Source organism: Bubalus bubalis, chromosome 2 (genome assembly GCF_019923935.1).
Source record: "Bubalus bubalis isolate 160015118507 breed Murrah chromosome 2, NDDB_SH_1, whole genome shotgun sequence".
In the NCBI taxonomy this organism is placed as follows: domain Eukaryota; kingdom Metazoa; phylum Chordata; class Mammalia; order Artiodactyla; family Bovidae; genus Bubalus; species Bubalus bubalis.
In genome coordinates this window covers 184,624,016-184,645,569 of record NC_059158.1, presented here as the reverse complement: position 1 = coordinate 184,645,569, position 21,554 = coordinate 184,624,016, and the positions used below count along the sequence as shown (strand labels likewise).

At 47.0% G+C, this 21,554-nt stretch overlaps 1 protein-coding gene across 5 annotated transcripts in view; it reads left to right on the top strand.

Annotated features, from left to right (window-relative positions):
* PLA2G5 (phospholipase A2 group V) overlaps window positions 1-11,791 on the top strand; it is a 49,683-nt gene extending 37,892 nt beyond the window's left edge. For 2 of the 5 annotated variants that reach the window (XM_044938185.1, XM_006054375.4), the window contains exons 2-5: window positions 5,537-5,586; window positions 6,800-6,944; window positions 9,599-9,705; window positions 10,409-11,790. In XM_044938185.1, coding sequence (XP_044794120.1) covers window positions 5,537-5,586; window positions 6,800-6,944; window positions 9,599-9,705; window positions 10,409-10,533 — 427 coding nt within the window. In that variant the 3' untranslated portion in view covers window positions 10,534-11,790. Of the gene's footprint in view, window positions 1-1,833; window positions 1,919-2,091; window positions 2,500-5,536; window positions 5,587-6,799; window positions 6,945-9,598; window positions 9,706-10,408 lie in introns of those variants that run through there. The other 3 variants (XM_006054374.4, XM_006054372.4, XM_044938186.2) reach the window with 3 other exon arrangements.
* Window positions 11,792-21,554: the final 9,763 nt, after the last annotated feature.

The window sequence follows — 21,554 nt, the reverse complement described above, 5'->3', positions numbered from 1 at the left end:
CAATGGCACCCCACTCCAGTACTCTTGCCTAGAAAATCCCATGGACAGAGGAGCCTGGAGGGCTGCAGTCCATGGGGTCGCTGAGGGTCAGACACGACTGAGCGACTTCACTTGCACTTTTCACCTTCGTGCGCTGGAGAAGGAAATGGCAACCCACTCCAGTGTTCTTGCCTGGAGAATCCCAGGGACGGGGGAGCCTGGTGGGCTGCCGTCTATGGGGTCGCACAGAGTCGGACACGACTGAAGTGGCTTAGCAGCAGGGTTACTGTTGTGTGAGAGTTAGTGCCAGATGCTTCGCAGCCAGGGATTTCTTGGGACAGTTCAGTTCAGTTCAGTTCAGTCACTCAGTCGTGTCTGACTCTTTGCGACCCCATGGACTGCAGCACTCCAGGCCTCCCTGTCCATCACCAAATCCAGGAGTTTACTCAAACTCATGTCCATAGAGTTGGTGATTCCATCCAACCATCTCATCCTCTGTTGTCCACTTCTCCTCCTGCCTTCAATCTTTCCCAGCATCAGGGTCTTTTCTAATGAGTTAGTTCTTCACATCAGGTGACCAAAATATTAGAGTTTCAGCTTCAGCATCAGTCCTTCCAATGAATATTCAGGACTGACTTCCTTTAGGATGGACTGGTTGGATCTCCTTGCAGACCAAGGGACTCTCAAGAGTCTTCTCCAACACCACAGCTCAAAAGCATCAATTCTTTGATGCTCAGCTTTCTTTATACATCTGTGTATAAATATGACCTTAATCCCTGTACAGGGATAACCCACCCTGCGAGAGAGGTAGAGAGGGGGGAGCAAGTCCTTTGAAAACATCTGCATTTGAGGGTTAACAGAGACAGGGGGTGAGCCACAGGAGGGCAGAGGGCACACTGTGGCTTCTTGAAGACCAGAGGGAATGAGTTTCAAGTAGGAGGAGGTGGTCAGTGGGATGGAGTGTTTGGGAGAAGCCCAAGCTTGGGCTAGACCAGGTTTGGGGGGACCCTTGGCTGCTATCTTAGGGATGCAACAGAATGCAAGTGCAAGGGGTTCAGAAGAGAGGGGGTGATGGGCAAGAAGAGGTGTCTCTGCCCTGAGTTTTGGTCTTTAGGAGAAAAAGAAAGCTGGAGAGAGGTCGGCAGAAGCAAGGGATGTTTTCTTTTTCGGGGGTGGGGTGGGGCTTCCTTTCATTTGGTTTAGAGTGAAGAGGCTTGTGTATACCTGTAGGCAGAGGGAGGAATAGATCGAGAAAAAGAAATGTGAAAGAACAGAGAGGACTTTTCCCACAGAAGGTAATGCCCTTGGACACACTGTATTTATCTATATTTCCCAACCAGAAGGGAGGCTCCTGGGGGCTGGGTGTCTGTCTTATTCACAGTGGGTCTCCAGCAACAACCTGTTAGGGAGTAGACACTCAATAAATACCTTCCATATTGAGATGAGTTTGCGGGGTTCCAGGGCATGGTGCTGGTTTTGTCTAGGTCCTGGGAAGAGAAGGGTTCATGAGGGTCCACGGAGGGGCTTTCTTTCTGATGCTGCCGGCATGGTGGGAGAGAGAGAGGAAAGAGTCAAGGGCGGAGGGAGGAAGGAGCTCACATCTTCTCAGACAAGTGTGTGTGTGTACGTGTGTGGGCAGGGGGATGTCAGGGAAAAATGGGCTATTGCTGGAGAAGAACCTTGACCATGAGTGGCCTCCATGTCTGTCCTGAAAGCCACCCAGGCCCCCGACTTGGGTCAGGAAATAGCTGCTTCTCTACACAGAGAGGAAAAAAAAATCCCCAGGGGTCTTGAGGGGTGGAGTAAGGTTTCCTGTGTGTTACTAGGAAGCCTGGAGTTGACCCCGGCAGTGTGGGAAGTGGGCAGGGAGGCTCTTAAAACCAGCTGGGCCCAGTTCCTGCCTCTGCTCCAGCCCGAGGCCAGAGAGAAGGTGTTGCTGGTGAGGAGCCTCCTTGGGGCCTGCTTGGTCCGCGGCGGTGGGGGAGGGCGCCCAGAGGGAGGGGCTGAGAGAGGGTGAGTGGCCTCCCCCAGGCGTCGGAAGGTCCCAGCAGCACCATCTATGTAGTGGGGGCTTAGCGCTAATGGTCCTTGTCAGCTGAGAGGCAGGAACGGGCTGGGGGCGGGATCCTGGGAGCAGGGAGGCTGCTGCCCGTGGACTTGGAGAACCTGTCCCCTCGGTGCCCTGGCCGCTCCCCAGCCCCTACGTGTCCATGCTTCCGTCAGGCTGTCTCCTCTCTCTGCATTTCTCATTACCGCAGCCTCTTCTCCACTTCACAATTATCTCTTGGCTTCGCTCATTCTCCTCTGTGGTTGCTTGATAAAAATAGTCAACCCCACGTCCTCCTCCTGGAGCCTGGGCTTCACGGATGGTCCACTTTTCCAGCCTTTGCCACTTTCACCGTGAAGCATCTTTTGCGAGTGTTCAGACCCCTCTGTGTGGGGCCTGGTGCAGCTCCCTCAATGCCAACAAGCCATGTCCCAAGATGTTCGATGCGCAGCTAGGATCTTGGCTTTCTTCAGGTATGTTGAAGCCCATGGATCAGGAGATGGTTGCATTTGAGAGACGGTTTGTTACAGTTTCCGAGAGAAGCGGACACACTGCACCTTGCAGGGCCACAGGGGAAGCACCAGGGTTTTCTCAGGAGGCAGAAGAAATGAGGGAAAACCTGGCCTGGGTGGTGTGGAGAAGGCAAGACAGGGCAGGGTAAGCAGCTTAGGACTGGCCAGCTTGCACAGTTTCAGCAGACTTCAAGCTGCAGGGGTGATCCCTGGTGGTCTGGTCCGGCCCTGGGGTGATTCAGGCCCAGGGATGTATTAGCTCGGAGTGTGAGAGTGACATAGAGGAAGTGGTTGGACAAGGGAGTTTAGGATCTGTTGGTCTGCATTTCAAAGCCTTGTTCACAGAAAAGCCTTTTGCTTTATCTAAGAATCAGCTAGTCTTGGAGGGGCTGAGCCTAGCAAGGTCCCCAACATGTCAAAGCATCATGAAATACAGAAAATGAGCAAGATGATTAATACACAGAGGCTGCTTGGAAGCAGTGGAGGAGGGTCAGTCAAAGGATAAAGTCATGGTCCCAGGCTGAATCCTTGGGCATCTCACTTCCCCTTCCTGAGGCTCCATTTCTTCATCTGTAAAATCAGCAGTGGGTATTCTCTCATTCAACAAATGACTGTTAGAGGGTAGACCATGCCAGCAGGTTTGACAGTCCTCACTCACTGGAGCCATTGGCAGGTTTAAGGGGACATGGACGGTGTCTGGAATGTCTTAGTTGCCCGGTACATGGCAGATGGTGTCCACTTTCTATCACAGCCCCAGGAAGCAGTGAGGAAGATTGACCTGGAAGGTAGGGTCCAGGGTCATCTTTGTTGGCTGTTTAGAGCTCTCAGAGCAGAAGCTGTGGGTGGACAGAACCCCCAGAAATGTTCCTGAAACTCAGAGGAGCTTCTGGACTAAAGCTGGCACACAGAGGCCAGCCCAGCAGCTGGGAGCCCTCGGAGATAGAGGTTGTATGTTTGGAGCTAGGCCTTGGGAGGTGCCAGGGGCTCGGGGCAGAGGGCCAGCAGAGTGATCACTGAACTGAGAGATCAGAGAAGGCAGGGCATCAGAGTGGAATCCCAGCAGACTCCAGACCAGCCAAGCAGCTCTGGATGAACAAGGGCTTTGGGATCGAAGGAGGAAAGGGAAGCAGACAGCCATCAGCAAGAAGCTCTTAAGAGGCCAAGTTAGAATCCATCACCGGCCCAAGACATGAGGAATTTCCCTTGCCTTCCAGTGTGATGTTTATGGACTCTGGGTTAGGGATTCATGTATTTGCCAAAGGGAGATGCTGGGGAGGGAAGCTGGGGTCTCCAGGCCCATGGGGTAGAGCTTGTGAAGGACCCCGATCCTCTCAGCTCAAAGGAGAACACACCTCTCTGGGCAGGGAGGATGTGTGGAGCAGTGAGGGGTGCGCCAGGCCTGGGTTTGGACCCCGCCTCCAGTTTTTGCCGGCTGTGTGACTCCTGGCAGGTGGTTTCAAGTCTCCGAGTCTCCGTTTCTTTTTCTTCTGTTCAACATTTGTTTATTATTTATTTGGCCGAGTCGAGTCTTGGCTGCGAGACGTGCAGTCTTCGCTGGGTCACATGAGATCTTTCGCTGTGTCACACGGACAGTCTGGTTGTGGTGCTCAGGCTTAGTTGCTCCACAACGTATGGGTCTTAGTTCCCCAACCAGGAATTGAACTCAAGTCGCTTGCATTGCAAGGTGGATTCTTAACCCCTGGGCCACCAGGAAAGTCCCTGTGTCTCCATTTCTTTACTAGCAAAATGGGAACTGTTGGGGAGGAAGAAATTTTCTTCTACCCAACCTAGAAGTTCTTCTGGTTGGTCTAAGGATCAAATCAGCATCAGACAGACTAACAGAGGAAATGAAACAACAATTTTGTAACATGTATACATGGGAGAGATCCAGGAAAACAGGGACTCACCAAAATGGCCCAAACCCTTACCTTATAAATAACCATCTTCAGCGAAAAAGACCAAAGAGGATGTTGTGGGTAGTGGTTTGGGACTTCAAAGGGGAAGAAGGCAAAGTTGGAAAGGCAAATGTTTGGCTTCCAAATGTTTGCCGGGCCTGCAGAGAACTGTAGAACACAGGCGGACTCTAATCCCTAGGCCCTATCAAGTTCCCCCACCACACCTATTCCCGGATTTCTTGCAGATGTCTCTGCTGATAGCTCTATGCCTGGAACAGACTCTTTATCTAAATTCTTGAGGCAGCCAAGGGGGAAGTAAAAAGAAACCTTCTGCTTCTTAAAAATAACCAGCCTAAATTAATCCCTACACCAAAGAGACACGTTTTGGGGTACACATTTTTCTCCCTTAGAACAATGATACTTACCCTTTATAACTGTTGTGCACAACCAGGGCTGACTTATTTTCTAAGTAGACACAGTGCCTGGGGCCTATGAAACTATTTTAATTTTTTTTTTTTTTAAAAGAAGCAGAACTTCTTAACATTTTACTTTATTTTTTTACTTTCTTGGCTGCACTGTATGACATGGGATCTTAGTTCCCCGACCAGGGATCAAACCCATGCCCCTTTCACTGGAAGCTCAGTCTTCAATGCTGGATTTCTAGGGAAGTCCTAAAAATACTTCAATTTTAAATTCTTTTAAAGTCAGGAGAAAAAAATAAATATAATATCATGAATGTAGAAGAGTGAATCCAGCCTGGATTGCATTTGTTTTTATACCAACACAGCCATAAAATATAATTGGAAAACAATTTTCAGGGAGGAACAATTGGGTTTGGGGCGTTTCTGATGGGAAAATTCTCTCCCATCTCTATGGGGACAACACCCCCACGGGTGCCCCTTCTCCTCCCAGAGATCTCCTGGGTCAACTCCTTGAGGTTTTTGCCTCTTCTTTTCAAGCTTCAGTTGCCTGTTTACTGCCCAGCATGAGAGGGTGGGGCCTAGTGGGCCACGGAGCAGCCCTCCTTAGCCAGGAGCGGGGTCCGAATAGGCCATGAGGACCTCTGCTGATTGGCATGTCATGGGCTGTGTTTTCTCTTCCAGAACCCTGGAGATGAAGGGCCTCCTCATGCTGGCTTGGTTCCTGGCTTGTAGTAAGTGCTTGCTCTGAGAGCCCTGAACTTGTGGACAGTAAGGTAGTGGGAAGGAGACCAGTCACGGAGGGCCTGGAGACTTGATTCTGAATCTTGGCTCTGCCCTGAACATGTCAGTTTCAGCGAGAGCCTTCACCTCTCTGAGCCTCTGTTTCCTCATCCGTGACACAGGATAATTGCTGATGGGCCAGGCTGGGGCACGATCCCAGGAGGAGATATGGATAGATGGTGCTATGTGGAGGATATGGGGCTTGTAGATGTGGGAGGCAGATATTTTACTTTGATGCCAAATAAAAAGAAAAATAAAGCTATCAGAAAACAAGACTCTTATAGCAATACTCCATTCCACGATCCTGGACATTCTCTGCTCAGGCCTGTCCAGGTTTTCTACACACCCCACCTGCTCCCACCTCCCACCTAGAGGTGACAGCCCAGTGTAGGGGAGCTCGGCTTTAGGTCTCTCCTACAGCCCCTACATCACCTACATCGCCAAGCACACAGCCTCTGACAGGCTGTCCCGTTGATGCCTTGCCAGATCCCTAGAGACTGCAGGAGGAGCGGGAGGCCAGGTGCAGGCAGAGGGCCTCTGGCACACCGCAAAACCCTGGGCAAGGCACCCGCCCCTCTGAGCTGCAGTTTCCCATCTGTGAGATAAGGGAGCTGGCTTCCGAGATCCCTGCAGGTCCCACACTGTTCTAGGATTCTGTGCCTCCTGGTTCAAATAGTATTTGTTTCAGGGAGGGAGGGGTGTATCAGCAGGAGAGAAAGGAAGTGCCTTCTGCCTACTGCATACGGATACCATATTCATAATCCCCAGTATTCCTTGGTCACTCACTATGTGTCTGTCACTGTGCTTGTAAAGTACATACCTTACCTTGTTTCAACCCTCATGGTGTCTCCAAAAGGTAGGCATTCATTGTAGGGCCCCCATTTTGCAGATGAGGAAACTGAGGCTCTGAGGGATAAAGTGATACTCTGCATTAGCGATAGAGCCGGGACCTGAACCCAGTGGCTCATTCTCCACATCCAGACTCCTAACCCCTCCTCTAAACTGTTTGCCTACAATCTTCTCATTCCTCTCTCACGAGTGGGAAGGATAAAAAAGGGTCATCTTGGTCCCTCCAAGCCCCAAGGTGAAAGAAAGGGTGGGAGCATGTGGGAAAGTGGGAGCAGGCATGCCTGGGTTTCATCCGGGGACACGGCTGTCTTTCAGGTGTGCCTGCTGTCCCAGGGAGCTTGCTGGACCTGAAGTCGATGATTGAGAAGGTGACTGGAAAGCCCGCCCTGAAGTACTATGGCTTCTACGGCTGTTACTGTGGCTGGGGGGGTCACGGCACCCCCAAGGATGGGACTGATTGGTGAGCCAGTTGTCATAACTTCCCTTTAGGCTCCAGGCTCTGTTCCCACATGATCTCATTTAATTCAATATCAATTCTGAAATATGAGCATTTAAGCACCATTTTATAGATAAGAAAACGGGGTCTTAAAGAGGTTAACTGACTTGCCCAAGATGTATCCAGTAACTTTCAGAATCTCAGTGGCTAATGTATCAGTTGACTTACCACTACATAAAAAAAAGACCCCCAAATGTAGTCGCTTAAAACAATGACAGCCATTTATTTGGCTAAGGGTCTGCCACTTGGGCAGGGCTTGGTGGGATGACCTGTCTCTGTTCCACCTGGCTTCAGCTTGGGCAGCCCCGCTGAGACGGGGTGATCCGATTTCTAGAAGGTTCACTCCTAAGCCTGGCAAGTTGTCGCTGCCTACTGGCTGGGAACTTAGTTGAGACTATGGGCCAGGGGCCTCAGTTCCTCTCCCTTAAGCGTCTCTAAGGCTGTATGGGCTTCCCCACAGCCCGGTGACTCTTGGGTTACCAGAGAGCATGGCATTTTTATGATTTAGCCTCTGAAACGCTATTGCATCACTTCTGCTGTTCTCTTGGTCTAGGCAGTCACAACGGCTTTAAGATAGAGAGGGCCTAGTTTCCACTTCTTGATTGGGAAGTGGCAGTGTTCTAGAAGAACATGTGAGATGGGAGAGATTGCTCTTTGTAAAATACAACCTGCAGGGTTACCAATTCTTATACAGCTAAACATGTATAATGAGATGGGATGTTTCCACAAGTGGAGGGCACATGGAGTGGGAGTTTACAGACCAGACAAGCAGTGACAGGAAGCTAGAATGTTCTATGTGATTATGGATTAGAGTTAAGACTTCAGTAGAAACTCCTGGCTAGCTTAGTACAGGAGCTTCCCTGGTGGCTCAACAGTAAAAGAATTCACCTGCAATGCAGGAGATGTGGGTTCAACTCCTGGGTTGGGAAGATCCCTGGAGGAGGAAATGGCAACTTACTCCAGCATTCTTGCCTGGGAAATCCCATGGCCAGAGAAGCCTGGCAGGCTACAGTCCATGGAGTCTCGAAAGAGTTGGACATGACTTAGCAACTAAACATAAAATTTAATATAGATGCAGATGATTACGTGTAGAAATATGTAAATATATGTGTATATCCATGGGTCAGTACAGACACACATATGTTTTGCTCTATCAGCTGAAAGGCCCTAAAAGAAACAATGCTGCAGAAGCAGCAAGCAACGCCCAGTGCCCAGACCTGGTTCCCAATACTTTTCTCCAAGAAGAGGAACCCAGGCTTCTTGGATGGATGACCGATCCTAGGAATTGGGCAGGAAGTAATCAAGATGAACCAGAGCTTTTTGTAGTGCCCCTAAGTAAGGAAAGCCTTGAACAAAATAAACCTAAACCAAACCCCACATTGATGAGAGTATGTCAAAGAGCATAGGAACCAAACAAGGGCACTCCCAGTGGCCAAAACGAGGGCAACATAGGCTGCAAAATACACCCATAACCCATCTTATGAGAAAAGCATCAGCAAAGTCCCAGTAGGAGAGCACCCTACAAAAGACCTGACTGCCATTCCTCCAAACTGTCAAGGTCATCAAAAACAAGGAAAGTATGACAAAAATGCCATGACCAGGAGGAGCCTAAAGAGGCAGGACAACCGCGTGTGATACGGTGTCTGTACCTGATACTGGAATGCAAAAGGACATTTGGGTAAACACTGAGGAAATCTAAAAAAAAAAAAAAACAAAAACAACTATGGACTTCAACAATTAAGGAACCAACAGTGATATGTTATTATTTAAGTAATGCTTATTTAATCATTTGTCAATATTGGTTTGTTGGGCTTCCCTGGTGGCTCAGTAGAAAAGAGCCCGCCTGCTAATGCAGGGGACGCAGGTTCGATTCCTGGGCTGGGAAGATCCCCTGGATAAGGAAAGGGCAACCCACTCCAGTATTCTTGCCTGAGAAATCCCTCAGACAGAGGAGCTTAGTGCTACAGTCCATGGGGTTGCAAAAGAGTTGGGTATGACTTAGTGACTAAACAACAACCAGAAGATTTATTTGTTTGCTGTAACAAATGTATTATACTCATGAAAGACGTTGATAATAGGGGAAACTAGGTGTGGGGTACAAGGGGGCATTTGGTACAATCTTCTCAATTTTTCTGTAAATCTAAAAAAAAATACAGTTGTCCATGCCTATCATCCTTGAAGTTTAGTTTTTGCTCACTTAACTATGTGAATCACGTATCAATTCCAGGACCCAGGTTTCTCCTGTCTTGTGGCTCTCCCTATGGCCTCAGAGCCCTTAGCTGGGACATTTCCTTCCTGCTGAGATGGAGAGAGAGAGTGGAGGACCACAGAGTGGGAGGTTTCTATGGGTAGGTCTAGAAGTTCTGTGCATTTCCCTGGCCGGCAGGCTGTCTAGTCATGTGACCACACATACCTGCAAAGGAGGCTGGGAAATGTAGTCTCCCCATGGGCCCAGGAGGAGAGAGCCAGCCTGTGAACCGGTACAAGTGTGGGGCAACCCTAATGGAAGGACTTAGCCACTATGAGATTCTTTCTTGATCAGACCTTAACCAACATGGTGGCTTCTGCTCAAGGCACAGATGCCCTCTGCTTGGGATCTGAGGCTCTTGCATCGACAGGTGCTGTTGGAAGCATGACCGCTGCTACGCCCAGATGGAGACACAAGACTGCGACGTCTTGACACAGGCCTACAGATACAGGGTTGCATGGGGCTTCATCATCTGCGGTAAGGCTGGGGCCTCCATTCGGGTCACCCAAAGAGCCTGGGTTCCTGCTGTTTCTGAGGTCAGCTGTCCCAAGAGCTCAGCCAGTCTATATCTTGGTGGGCAGAGATGGGGGCAAGAGAGGCAGGATTATTGCAGCTGTATCTGACCTCCAAGGGACAGGTTGAAGGGTCTTAGGCTCAACATGCTCTAGGAGTCAAGCACTCTGCATATGTCCTTTTGCTTGCTGTGGGTGGGTTGAGTGTCCCCATTTTACAGATGAGGAAACAGACTCAAAAAGGATTGCCAAGCACACACAGCTAGAGTTGGGATTCAAGCTCAGGTCCATCTGAGTTCAAAGTTAAATCTGGGGATGGCCTCTCCTCTCTGAGAGCTGGAGTTTCTCCAGAGCCAGGGCTGTCTCCACCACCACACTGGGAACTCTGGAGGGCATCTGTGTTCTCCATCAGACTGGAGACTCCCTGAGGGCAGGAGCTGGGTCTCCCTGGGCTCAAACCTCACCCTGGGCTGCTAGTGGCTGTGCCCTTTCCATCCGATTATGCACTCTCAGCGTAGAAGCTGGGATCCCTCCTCAGGCTGACAGTAGGAAGGAGACTGGGGTGTCCACTCAGGCTAGCAGGAAATCTTGCTCCAGGGCCAGCCTGGAGTCAGTGTCACAGAGCGTCTCTTTGCTTTCTCATCCTGCATTTGGCATCCTGTTTGCAGAACACGGGTCCCGCTGCCAGCAGCAGCTCTGCGCCTGCGATCAGAAATTCGTCTACTGCCTGGAAAGAAACATGAGGAGCTACAACCCTCTTTATCAATACTTTCCCAACTTCCTCTGCACCTAGTCGCCCTCAGAGAGCTCCTCCTGGGCCAGGAAGCTTGCTCTCCTCACTACAGCATGGAGCTCACCTGCTCTGTTGGGCTTCCCAGGGAGGTTCCAGGTCTGGAGTCTCAATGGTCCCACTGGGCTTGGAGGACCCCCACACCCACACTTCAGCCACCAGAGAGTCCCAGGAGAGTGACTCATGTCACTGGATCAAGAAGGCCAGGGCCTTCTTGCAAGAATGCCTGCTCTGGTGCTGAAAGCTCACCCCTGACTCCAGGCCAGCAGTCTGCCTCCTCATCCCTGAAGATCAGTCTTATTTCCCCAGGAGGGTGGCTTTCCTGGGATGTGTTAACTTTTCAGTTCCGCAGTCACTGCGGAATTTTTACTCAAGTAGAATCAAAAGTGATTCCCATAATTCTGCTACAGGGATATTAAATAAAATTCCTTTTCAAGACTAACAATAACCACAGATATTTCCCCCGCCGTGGGGGATTGCCTGCATATCTTTCTTGGCTGTTGGGGGCAATAGACTCAGCGTTAACCATGCTCTCCCGGAGGATAAAAGTGCAGATTAGTGACTAGAAGGCTTCCTGGGATGGGAAGGATTGGGATGAGTGCCAAACCTTCTCTGGGGCTCATATTAAACCTCGGGGATCCTCTCGAGCCAAGCACTGGACCTCATTCTTCCTCTGGAGGGTGGGGAGAAGATGACCGACAACCGTGCCATGGTGGGCTTCCAGCCAGAGAGCGCCTCATTTGAATACCAGCTTGGCTTCTCCAGCTGTGTGGTTTCAGGCTCATTACTCAACCTCTCTGATTTCTGGTCTTTTTTTTAAAAGAAATTATAATGTTTCTTATGTTGTAAATTGGGAACCCCAAAGCTATCTTGATGCACCTGGGAATGCTGAGGTTCTGGGATTTCCCAGAGCAAGACATTAAAAAATTAAGAGTTTTTTTTTTTTAATTTATTGTGGGTTTGACCTTTGTTGGCAAAGTGATGTCTCTGCTTTTTAATACGCTGTCTAGGTTAGTCATAGCTTTGGCAACTAGACACCGGATTCTAGTCTGACTTTGCATATATCCTGGGTGCCCTTGGGCAGGCCTCTTGACCTTCCTGATCTCAGCTTTCCAAGTGCAGGTCTGAGAGATCATTTTAATCATAGCCGCACTCCGTTGGTGGGTGGTGACATGCGTTTAGAGGGTTGCATCTGGCTTGTGCATGTGTGTGTGTGTGTGCACGCTTGTGTCAATAAAGCATAAGTCATAAAGTGCTGCGTCGGCACTTTGTGTTTCTATCCTGGGCATGTACGTGTGGGCGGACTGGGTCCAGGTGTCAATTTTATAACACTGTGCGGGTTGCCGTCAAAACCATCTGAGAAACCCTTGTTCACGTGACCACTCAGGGCCCGCCTGGCTCTGAAGCTGCAGATGTCTAAGTGGCTCCATGTCTTAGCCTTAATTATATGAAACCTCATAAACGCTTCTCCCATGGGGCTTGATACCTGACTCCCTCATCTTCTCTTCAAATATTAGATCAGGACCAGGCTTCTTTTTCAATATTAAACTTTCATTTTGTATCGAGGTACAGCCAATTAACAATGCTGTGACAGTTTCAGGTGGACAGTGAAGGGACTCAGCTGTACATATGCATGTATCCACTCTCCCCCACTGTGCGATGCAGTAGGTCCTTTTGTCTGTGGATAGCCAAGCCTGTGCTGGGATCAGTCTCTGAATGTTCAAGAACTACTCAACAAAGGAACAGGACACAAACACAGGTGTGGCACGGGGTTGGAAAACAGAAATCCAAGCCCCTGAGTTTCAATCAAGGGGAGCTAGCGTGTAAGGGCTTTGGATCAGACAGGGATGCATAGAGTAGCTTGGTGTGTTTCCTCACCATGTGCCTTCTGAGCTATGATTTCATTCTCTAAGCCTCCGTTTTCTCAGCTGTCAAATAGCTAATAACACCTTTCTCACTAGGTTGTTTTGATATCATATTTGAGGATATGATGCACTTAAATTACCTACTGCAGAGGCTGGCACTCAATCAATGGCATGTGGCATGGGAGAGGACCATTAAACCCAAGCCTAAAAGTTTTGACTCCAAACACAAGCCCTACGGGTGGAGGTCAGTGTCTAGGGCAGAAGGTGGCCCTCTCTTCTTCCCAGGCTGCCCGGCGAAACTTTTACCACAATGCCGGCGAAACTTTTACCACAATGGATGTAGCGGTCGGCGATGCCGCGGCTGTGGTGCTCCCATCTGGGGCAGCACCAGCGAGCTCTCTGGAAGGAGTAGCCGCAGCTGTGGGAGAGGCAACATCCACGTGGAGCCCCGAACAAGCGGGCCCTGCAGCCCATCCAGGGGCTGTGCGTTCCTGCACGCCCAGCCTTTGACTGGGCTGTGCCCTGAGCCTGGAGCACCTGTGCCCATACCCCTCCCACCCTCCAAAGTGAAACTGTTAGTCACTCAGTCATGTCCAGCTCTGCAATCCCAGGGACTGTAGCCCACCAGGCTCCTCTGCTCATGGGATTCTCCAGGCAAGAATGCTGGAGTGGGTTGCCCTCTCCTTCTCTAGGGGATCTTCCCGACCCAGGGATCGAACACTGGTCTTCTGCATTGCAGGCGGATTCTTTACCTTCTGAGCCACCAGGGAAGGCCTCCCATCCACCAAGGTCCAGCTCACACGCTGACTCCAGGTGACAGCCGTCCCAGCTTCCCCAGCAGAGGGCATCGTTCCTCTTCAGGGTCCCCATAGAGAACCAGTCATTTGTCTTCTTAAACATGGGTCATGAGTTCTTCAATGCATACTCATGGAGCACCTGTTTGTACTGGGCATGGCTGGGCCCAGGGGACACAGAGATACAACAACAACAACAAAAGCATATAAATCTCTTTCACAAGAAGCTAGGTCTAGGGAAAGAGACAAAGACAAACATACAACAGAGAAACACTCCCCGTGCAGGAGTTAAACCAGGACACATCTAAGGGGAAGGTGTGGGCTAAGGCTTCAGGCCAGCCCCCTCCCCACAAGATTCTACTCCGTCTCCACCAGGGCAAACAAAGAGTATGGACCCTGGACATAAGGGACCCAGACCTCGATGAGGTCACTCAGTCCACCTGCCAATACAGGGGGCCTTGTGACTCTGGCTCAGAGACCACAATTTCACACAACTGCTTCAGGATAGGAAGCGTTAAGCATTTCATCCCAGTGGGAGAAAGCTCTGCACAGGTGAATCCCACGTCTTCTAAGGCTTCCCTAGGGACTGACAGATAGAAGGGCTGCCTCGGAATCACCTCTGGTTAAAAACACAAATCCCCAAGCTGAATCAGCACTTCTGGTCTGGGAACCAGAAATCTGTATTTATAAATCTCCTCCAGGGTGAAGCATATAGTGGTCAGGTGTGGAGACACTAGGAAGTTGTACAGGTCACAAAAGTTGAGCAAATTCTTACTTGATATACTCACATGTTATCTATGAGAATAGCTGATGTCAGCCACAGAGGCTGGGACAAGCTGTGGTCCTGATTTTATATATTTCTAAATTTGTGACAGGGCCCCCAGGTATGAAGGTATGTTCTAATGAGAACAGAATTGTATATCACTGCCTTTGTGCCCCGAACACATGTATATCTTGTAACTCTCTCTTTTAATTTAAAAGTTTACTAATTTTTTTCATATTTTATGGTAGGGTAGTCTCTTCCAAAGTGTTACTCACCTCTCTGCCTTTTAAACGTGTTACTTCATTACTGGCAGAGATTCTCTCTGCCCAAGCTTTATCAGGCTCCTCTAAGTCCTTTATTGATGGGATGCTGTCCTTGGACCTTGTCCTCCAGAAGAAGAATCATAAGGCAGTTGAGTGAGAATCCCCGACCCTGAATATCTGATCAGATTTCCCATCCCCAGGTGATGTCTGATCATCCTGGGCTGCCTTCAGCAAGAATCCATGCCCCCCCCCCCCCACTTCCCCATGGTGTCGCCTCTTAGTCACTTTCCATCCGTTGACCCCCTCCTCTCCTTGGCCATCAGTCCCCACTTGTCCATGCTGTATTTGGACTTGACTCCAATTCTGTTCCATATATATACTCTTTTTTCCTCTACTGAAATCATTCTTGATTAAAAATCTGCTTTTCCTGCTTTGACTGCTGGCCAGCTCTGGTTTTCTTTAACAGTTATGGCCTTGAGACTCAAATAGAATCAGATTCATCGACGAACCACCCCCCCCCCCCCCCAGACCTTTCACCTAAGACCACAGGGGGCATCTTTGAAGACTTTGTCTTCACTCCTGACTCACTGGTTGGGGATCCAATCATGAGTCTGACTCCTGAGCCAGTGCTTCAGAAATACGCCCACTGAAGCCCAGTAAGGACAAATTTTGGTTCCTAAGGTCCTGAGTAAGTTCCAGAAGCTTCACTGGAGCTCTGGGCACAAGGATGCTGTGTTGGAGCCTAGGTGTCTCTGTTCTTAAGTCTACAGGCATTGGTATTAACAGCATAGGAGCTTCTCAGTTGACTGAAAGCTCCCTTTTCAAACCCCTACTGATTATATGCTCTATGCATTTGGCTGTGAGTTTACTGATTGTTTACAATTTATTGAGTGTTTACAGGGAGCTGAAGCGACTGCCACTGCCCAGCATCACGCGAGAGCATCATACTATTTATACGTCGTTAGTCCAGGAAAAAATCAAAGTATGGTTTCCATTGAATGCATGTGGCATTAGCAGTACTGTGAAATAAAAAGATTGTAAGTTGAACAATTGTATGTTGGGAACCACCTGTAAAGAAACATGTCTCTAGAAGTTGTGATGTGTATTTGTAAAACTGGCTAGCCTGCTGCAGCATGCTAGTATATGACAGGTCACAATTCTCCACTTTATATAGTTTTCTCTGTAAAAGACAGGTGGCTAAAAATTGTAATAAAAATATGACAATAAGGGGCTTCCTGGTGGCTCAGTGGTGAAGAATCTGCCTGCTGGTTCAGGAGACACAGGTTCCATCCCGATGCAGGAGGATTTCACATTCCGAGGAGCAACTAACCCCATGCGCCACAACTATTGAGCCCGTGCTCTAGAGCCCAGGAGCCACAACTACTGAGCCCACAGGCTGCACCTGCGGAAACCTGTGAGTTTACTGATTGTTTATTCTCTCGTGCCTTGCAGAGAGAAGCCCCCATTTGCCACTGCTGGAGAAAAGCTCACTCAGCAATGAAGACCTAGCACAGCCAAAAGTAAATAAATAAACAAAGTTATAAAAATATGACAATAAAACTACGAAAAATAATAAGGGGAACAATGTATGCAAGGAATTAGGATATGTTTTGATAAGGAAAAATATAGAAGGTATGAAGAATGTGTTTTTCACACATAAAGAAAGAATAGTTTTGTCCTAAAGTAAGTCGACTGGTTGTTCCAGAATGAGAAAGAGAGAGAGAGAGAAAAAAAAGGACAAAACCTAAATGGATGTAGAAAGTTGTGGGTTCGCAAAACAGATTTTTATACATGGTCAAGTGAGTAAACTGAATTGACTTACTTATAGTGTTTTTTTAAACTTTGATATCAAAAGTACACTGATACAAAATTAGACTTTGGTTTTCTCTGTGTTAAAAATGACAAAGATTTCTTGGAAGAGAAGAGTGGTCTGCTCTTAATAAAAGATTGCAAAAGGTAATCTGCCTAGGAACCAATATTTTGTCTTATCAGAAGTATTTCCTATAGTTTGTGTTAACTTTATTATTATGTCCTAGATTATTTAAGAGAATTGGACTTCTCATTTTAAAAAAAGAGCTAAAGCTTTGTACATTGTTGACATCCTAGCCTTCTCAAAACCAAATACTAAATGAAACCTTCTTGTTCTCTATCTGAACTTGAGGTTTCCAAGAGGACTCTTGAAAATTCTCAAATGATTTGATCAATCACCTTGTAAAAAGAGAAATGTTGAACATAATTTAGTTTATGTACCATGCTAAATTTCATGGAGAGCATTGTCAAACAAGAAGGAATACTTAACCTTCCTGAGTTTATATTTGTATGGGTAAAACATTATTTCATAAGTTGTATGAAATTCCTAGAAATTTGTCAGTGTCCTGACTGTGCATGATATGTTCTGATTAAATGTTATCAGTCATGATTTCAGTTATTTTAAATGTTGGGTGTCACAGAAATAATAAAATTTCCTTGTCAAATAAATATATCAACTTTTAAACAATGGCCATTTGAAGCCTCCCCCCCCCCCACTTTTTTTTGTAGTCATTTATTTTTTTTTTACTTTACAATATTGTATTGAAGCCTTTTTTATTCTTGTTTTACTCTGATTCTTTGAAAATATTTGCAATCAGCCACAGGTCTGAATGCTTCATGATGGCAGTATTTAAATAACTGAGCCCATGCAGTTGGACTAGGTCACATAAAACTGCCAACCCAAGGTCAAGCAGAAGAATAATTAATTCAGTTCAGATGCTCAGTCATGTCCGACTTTTTGCGACCCCACAGACTGCAATACACCAGGCTTCCCTGTCCACCACCAACTCCCAGAACTTACTCAAACTTGTGTCCATCAAGTCAGTGATGCCACCCAACCATCTCATCCTCTATCGTTCCCTTCTCCTCCTGCCCTCAATCTTTCCCAGCATCAGGGTCTTTTCAAATGAGTCAGTTCTCATCAGGTGGCCAAAGTATTGTAGTTTCAGCTTCAGCATCCATCTTTCCAATGAATATTCAGGACTGATTTCCTTTAGGATGGACTGGTTGGATCTTCTTGCAGTCCAAGGGACTCTCAAGAGTGTTCTCCAACACCACAGTTCAAAAATTATTAATTACATGGGGCTCCCATCACTTCATGGGAAATAGATGGGGAAACAGTGGAAACAGTGTCAGACTTTATTTTGGGGGGCTCTAAAATCACTGCAGATGGTGACTGCAGCCATGAAATTAAAAGACGCTTGCTCCTTAGAAGAAAAGTTATGACCAACCTAGATAGCATATTGAAAAGCAGAGACATTACTTTGCCAACAAAGGTCCGTCTAGTCAAGGCTATGGTTTTTCCTGTGGTCATGTATGGATGTGAGAGTTGGACTGTGAAGAAAGCTGAGTGCCGAAGAATTGATGCTTTTGAACTGTGGTGTTGGAGAAGACTCTTGAGAGTCCCTTGGACTGCAAGGAGATCCAACCAGTCCATTCTGAAGGAGATCAGTCCTGGGATTTCTTTGGAAGGAATGATGCTAAAGCTGAAACTCCAGTACTTAGGCCACCTCATGCGAAGAGTTGACTCATTGGAAAAGACTCTGATGCTGGGAGGGATTGGGGGCAGGAGGAGAAGGGGACGACAGAGGATGAGATGGCTGGATGGCATCACTGACTCAATGGACATGAGTTTGAGTGAACTCGGGAGCTGGTGATGGACAGGGAGGCCTGGCGTGCTGCGATTCATGGGGTCGCAAAGAGTTGGACACAACTGAGACTGAACTGAACTGGACTGAATGAATTGATGAAGGACGATTATGTTTTTTTGTTTGGAACATTGCTAGTTCTTTAATGTTCTACTGTCCAGACATAAGGAACATTTCCCCTCGTCTCTTAAGTTATCTGTGTTTGTAACATTTTGGTAAATGATTCTTTTGTACATATGATGTTTACTTCTTATCTGAACCCTCAAAAATTCAGAAACTTCTATTGAGCATTCTTATTTCCATGGCAACATTATTTGCATACGTTCAGTAAAAATCTGTCCTCCTTGCAATAGGAAATTATTGGAAACATTGGTTATATTATCAAGACTTTGACTGGAATGTCATATTTGGCAAGATAGGTGTAAAATCAAGGTATGACTGGACAATTTTAAGGACCTAAGGTTGACTTCATGGAAACAATGCTTACAGCATTTTCTTAGAAAAACTGTCCTGGTACTTGGCTTACAGGACTTCTAACTTTACAGATGGGTGGGACGGTCACCTCCTGGCAGGCCCAGGAAGCTTAGGGCATCTTGGAAACATCAAGAGGAGAGAAGTTTACTCAAATCTATCGGTATTGCAAGAAAAATCTGGTGGTCCAGTTCTTGGCTTGGCTTCCGGGCCTTGGGAGGCTTTTAAATGTCTAAAGGTCTTACGAAAGATTCCAGCAAAACAAGCTCAAAAAGATCTGTGTGACCAATTACCATTCTTGCTGCTCTTATGTAAGCAATCATACCAAATATAACGAGACAGGACTTACTTTGTAAACAGGAATAACCTTACCGTGGTGATCTTTGAGGAGAAGGGGGATGGTTGTAGAGAGAAATTTCGTGTTTCAATGGAAAACTACAGTACACCCTTGTGAGCCAATATCTGGCTACAGTTATCCAAATTTAAGTTTCCAGCTATTCTCCCACCTTCCCAATATGGCATCACTGAGAATAAAGCTGCTCTTTTCCCAAAGCCCTGCAATCTGAAGCTGGAAGACTTGACATACGTTTCAGAGAAATTACAACAGTTTATGTGTGGGCAACCTTCATGCCTGTTGCTGGGTTGGCTATTCAGAAAGTTCACTGGAACTCTGAGGCCCTCACCAAAGACCCAATCTGAAAACTAAGAAATGTGTTATATTTTCACTGCTGTCCTCAGTCTATCATCTAAAGAGGCTTCCATACTGACATCTAGAAGCCTTCTCAACTGGTTCCTCTCTGGACTCAGAACCTGGGTTTGCAACTGATAATCTTTGCTTTTCTTTTATTTTCATAGAAATTCTCCCACTAAATGCCCAACAGCTCATACTATCCAGCAAATATCCTCTACAACCAAGTCTCAACAGATGCTTTAGCTGATCCTATGGTTTTTCCTGTGGTCATGTATGGATGTGAGAGTTGGACTGTGAAGAAGGCTGAACACCGAAGAATTGATGCTTTTGAACTGTGGTGTTGGAGAAGACTCTTGAGAATCCCTTGGACTGCAAGGAGATCCAACCAGTCCATTCTGAAGGAGATTTAGCCCTGGGATTCTTTTGGAAGGAATGATGCTAAAGCTGAAACTCCAGTACTTTGGCCACCTCATGCGAAGAGTTGACTCATTGGAAAAGACTCTGATGCTGGGAGGGGTTGGGGGCAGGAGGAAAAGGGGACGACAGAGGATGAGATGGCTGGATGGCATCACTGACTCGATGGACGTGAGTCTCAGTGAACTCCGGGAGTTGGTGTTGGACAGGGAGGCCTGGCGTGCTGCGATTCATGGGGTGGCAAAGAGTCAGACACGACTGAGCGACTGATCTCTCTCTCTCTCTCTCTCTCTCTCTCTCTCTCTCTCTCTCTCTAATGAGGGAAAGGTAACCAAAAATAAATGGATTTGTATTTTTCAGAGGAAAGAATATCTCATCTTTCCTTGAACAAGGCAGAGAATTAACAAAGATTTTCCATGACCAAACTTTAGTCAAGCTCCCCCGAAAACTTTTTTTTGACTAGACTTCATCCTCAAAAGCAAGAATCCTTTCAAGTAGGTTTAGCCAGGACCCCTTCCCTCAATATCTGATCACCCTTGAGATCTAATCAAATTCCTCATCCTCCATCATTCTTCAGGTGATATCTGATCATCCTGGCCTGCCTTCAGCAGGAATCTTGTTGAGTCCATTTAGCAATCCCCCCACTTTAATTCTGATATTTTTAGTAGTTATCCATCCACACAGACACCTACCCTGCTCCCTGACTATAAATCCCCACTTGTCCATGCTACATTCTAAACTGATTCCAGCTCTATAGGTGGCTTGTTTTACACTATTGTGATTGTTTCTGGTTAGAACCTGCTTTTTCTGCTTTACCTACTGTCCAATTCTGGTTATCCTTTAACCTTATCCTTTTCTGGAAGATTCCTGGTTATTGTGTGGATTCCTCCACACTGACCTTCTCACCATATTCAGCTGCTGTATTCCTCTTTCAGCATTACTGGTCAGGGCATAGACTTGGATTACCATGGTATTGAATGGTTTGCCTTAGAAATGAACAGAGATCATTCTGTCATTTTTGAGACTGCATCCAAGTACTGCATTTCAGACTCTTTTGTTGACTATGATGGCTACTCCATTTCTTCTAAGGGATTCTTGCCTATAGTAGACACAATGGTCATCTGAGTTAAATTCACCCATTCTAGTCCATTTTAGTTCACTGACTCCTAAAATGTCGAGATTCACTCTTGCCATCTCCTGTTTGACCACATCCAATTTGCCTTAATGCTTGGACCTAACATTCCAGGTTCCTATGCAATATTGCTCTTTACAGCATTGGACCTTGCTTCCATCACCAGTCACATCCACAACTGGATGTTGTTTTTGCTTTGGCTCCATCTTTTCATTCTTTCTGGAATTATTTCTCCACTGATCTCCAGTAGCATATTGGACACCTACCGGCCTGGGGAGTTCATCTTTTAGTGTCCTGTCTTCTTGCCTTTTCATACTGTTCATGGGGTTCTCAAGGCAGGAATACTGAAGTGGTTTGCCATTCCCTTCTCCAGTGGACCACATTTTGTCAGAACTCTCCACCATGACCCATCCATCTTGGGTGGCCCTACACAGCATGGCTCATAGTTTCATTGAGTCAGACAAGGTATGGTCCATGTGATTAGACTGGTTCATTTTCTGTGATGGTGTCCTTTTCATTATAGAGCACTGGAATATAAAAGTAGGATGTCAAGAAAAACCTGGAGTAACAGGGAAATTTGCCCTTGGAGTACAGAATGAAGCAGGGCAAAGGCTAATAAAGTTATGCCAAGAGAATGCACTGGTCATAGCAAACACCTTCTTCCAACAAAACAAGGGAAGACACTTGGACAGATGGTCCACCAGATGGTCAACACTGAAATCAGATTGATTATATTCTTTGCAGCCAAAGATGGAGAAGCTCTATACAGCCAGCAAAAACAAGACCTGAAGCTGACTATGGCTCATATCATGAACTCTTTATTGCCAAATGCAAACTAAAATTGAAGAAAGTAGGGAAAACCACTAGACCATTCAGGTATGACCTAAATCAAATCCCTAGCGATTATACAGTAGAAGTGAGAAATACATTTAAGTGACTAGATCTGATAGACAG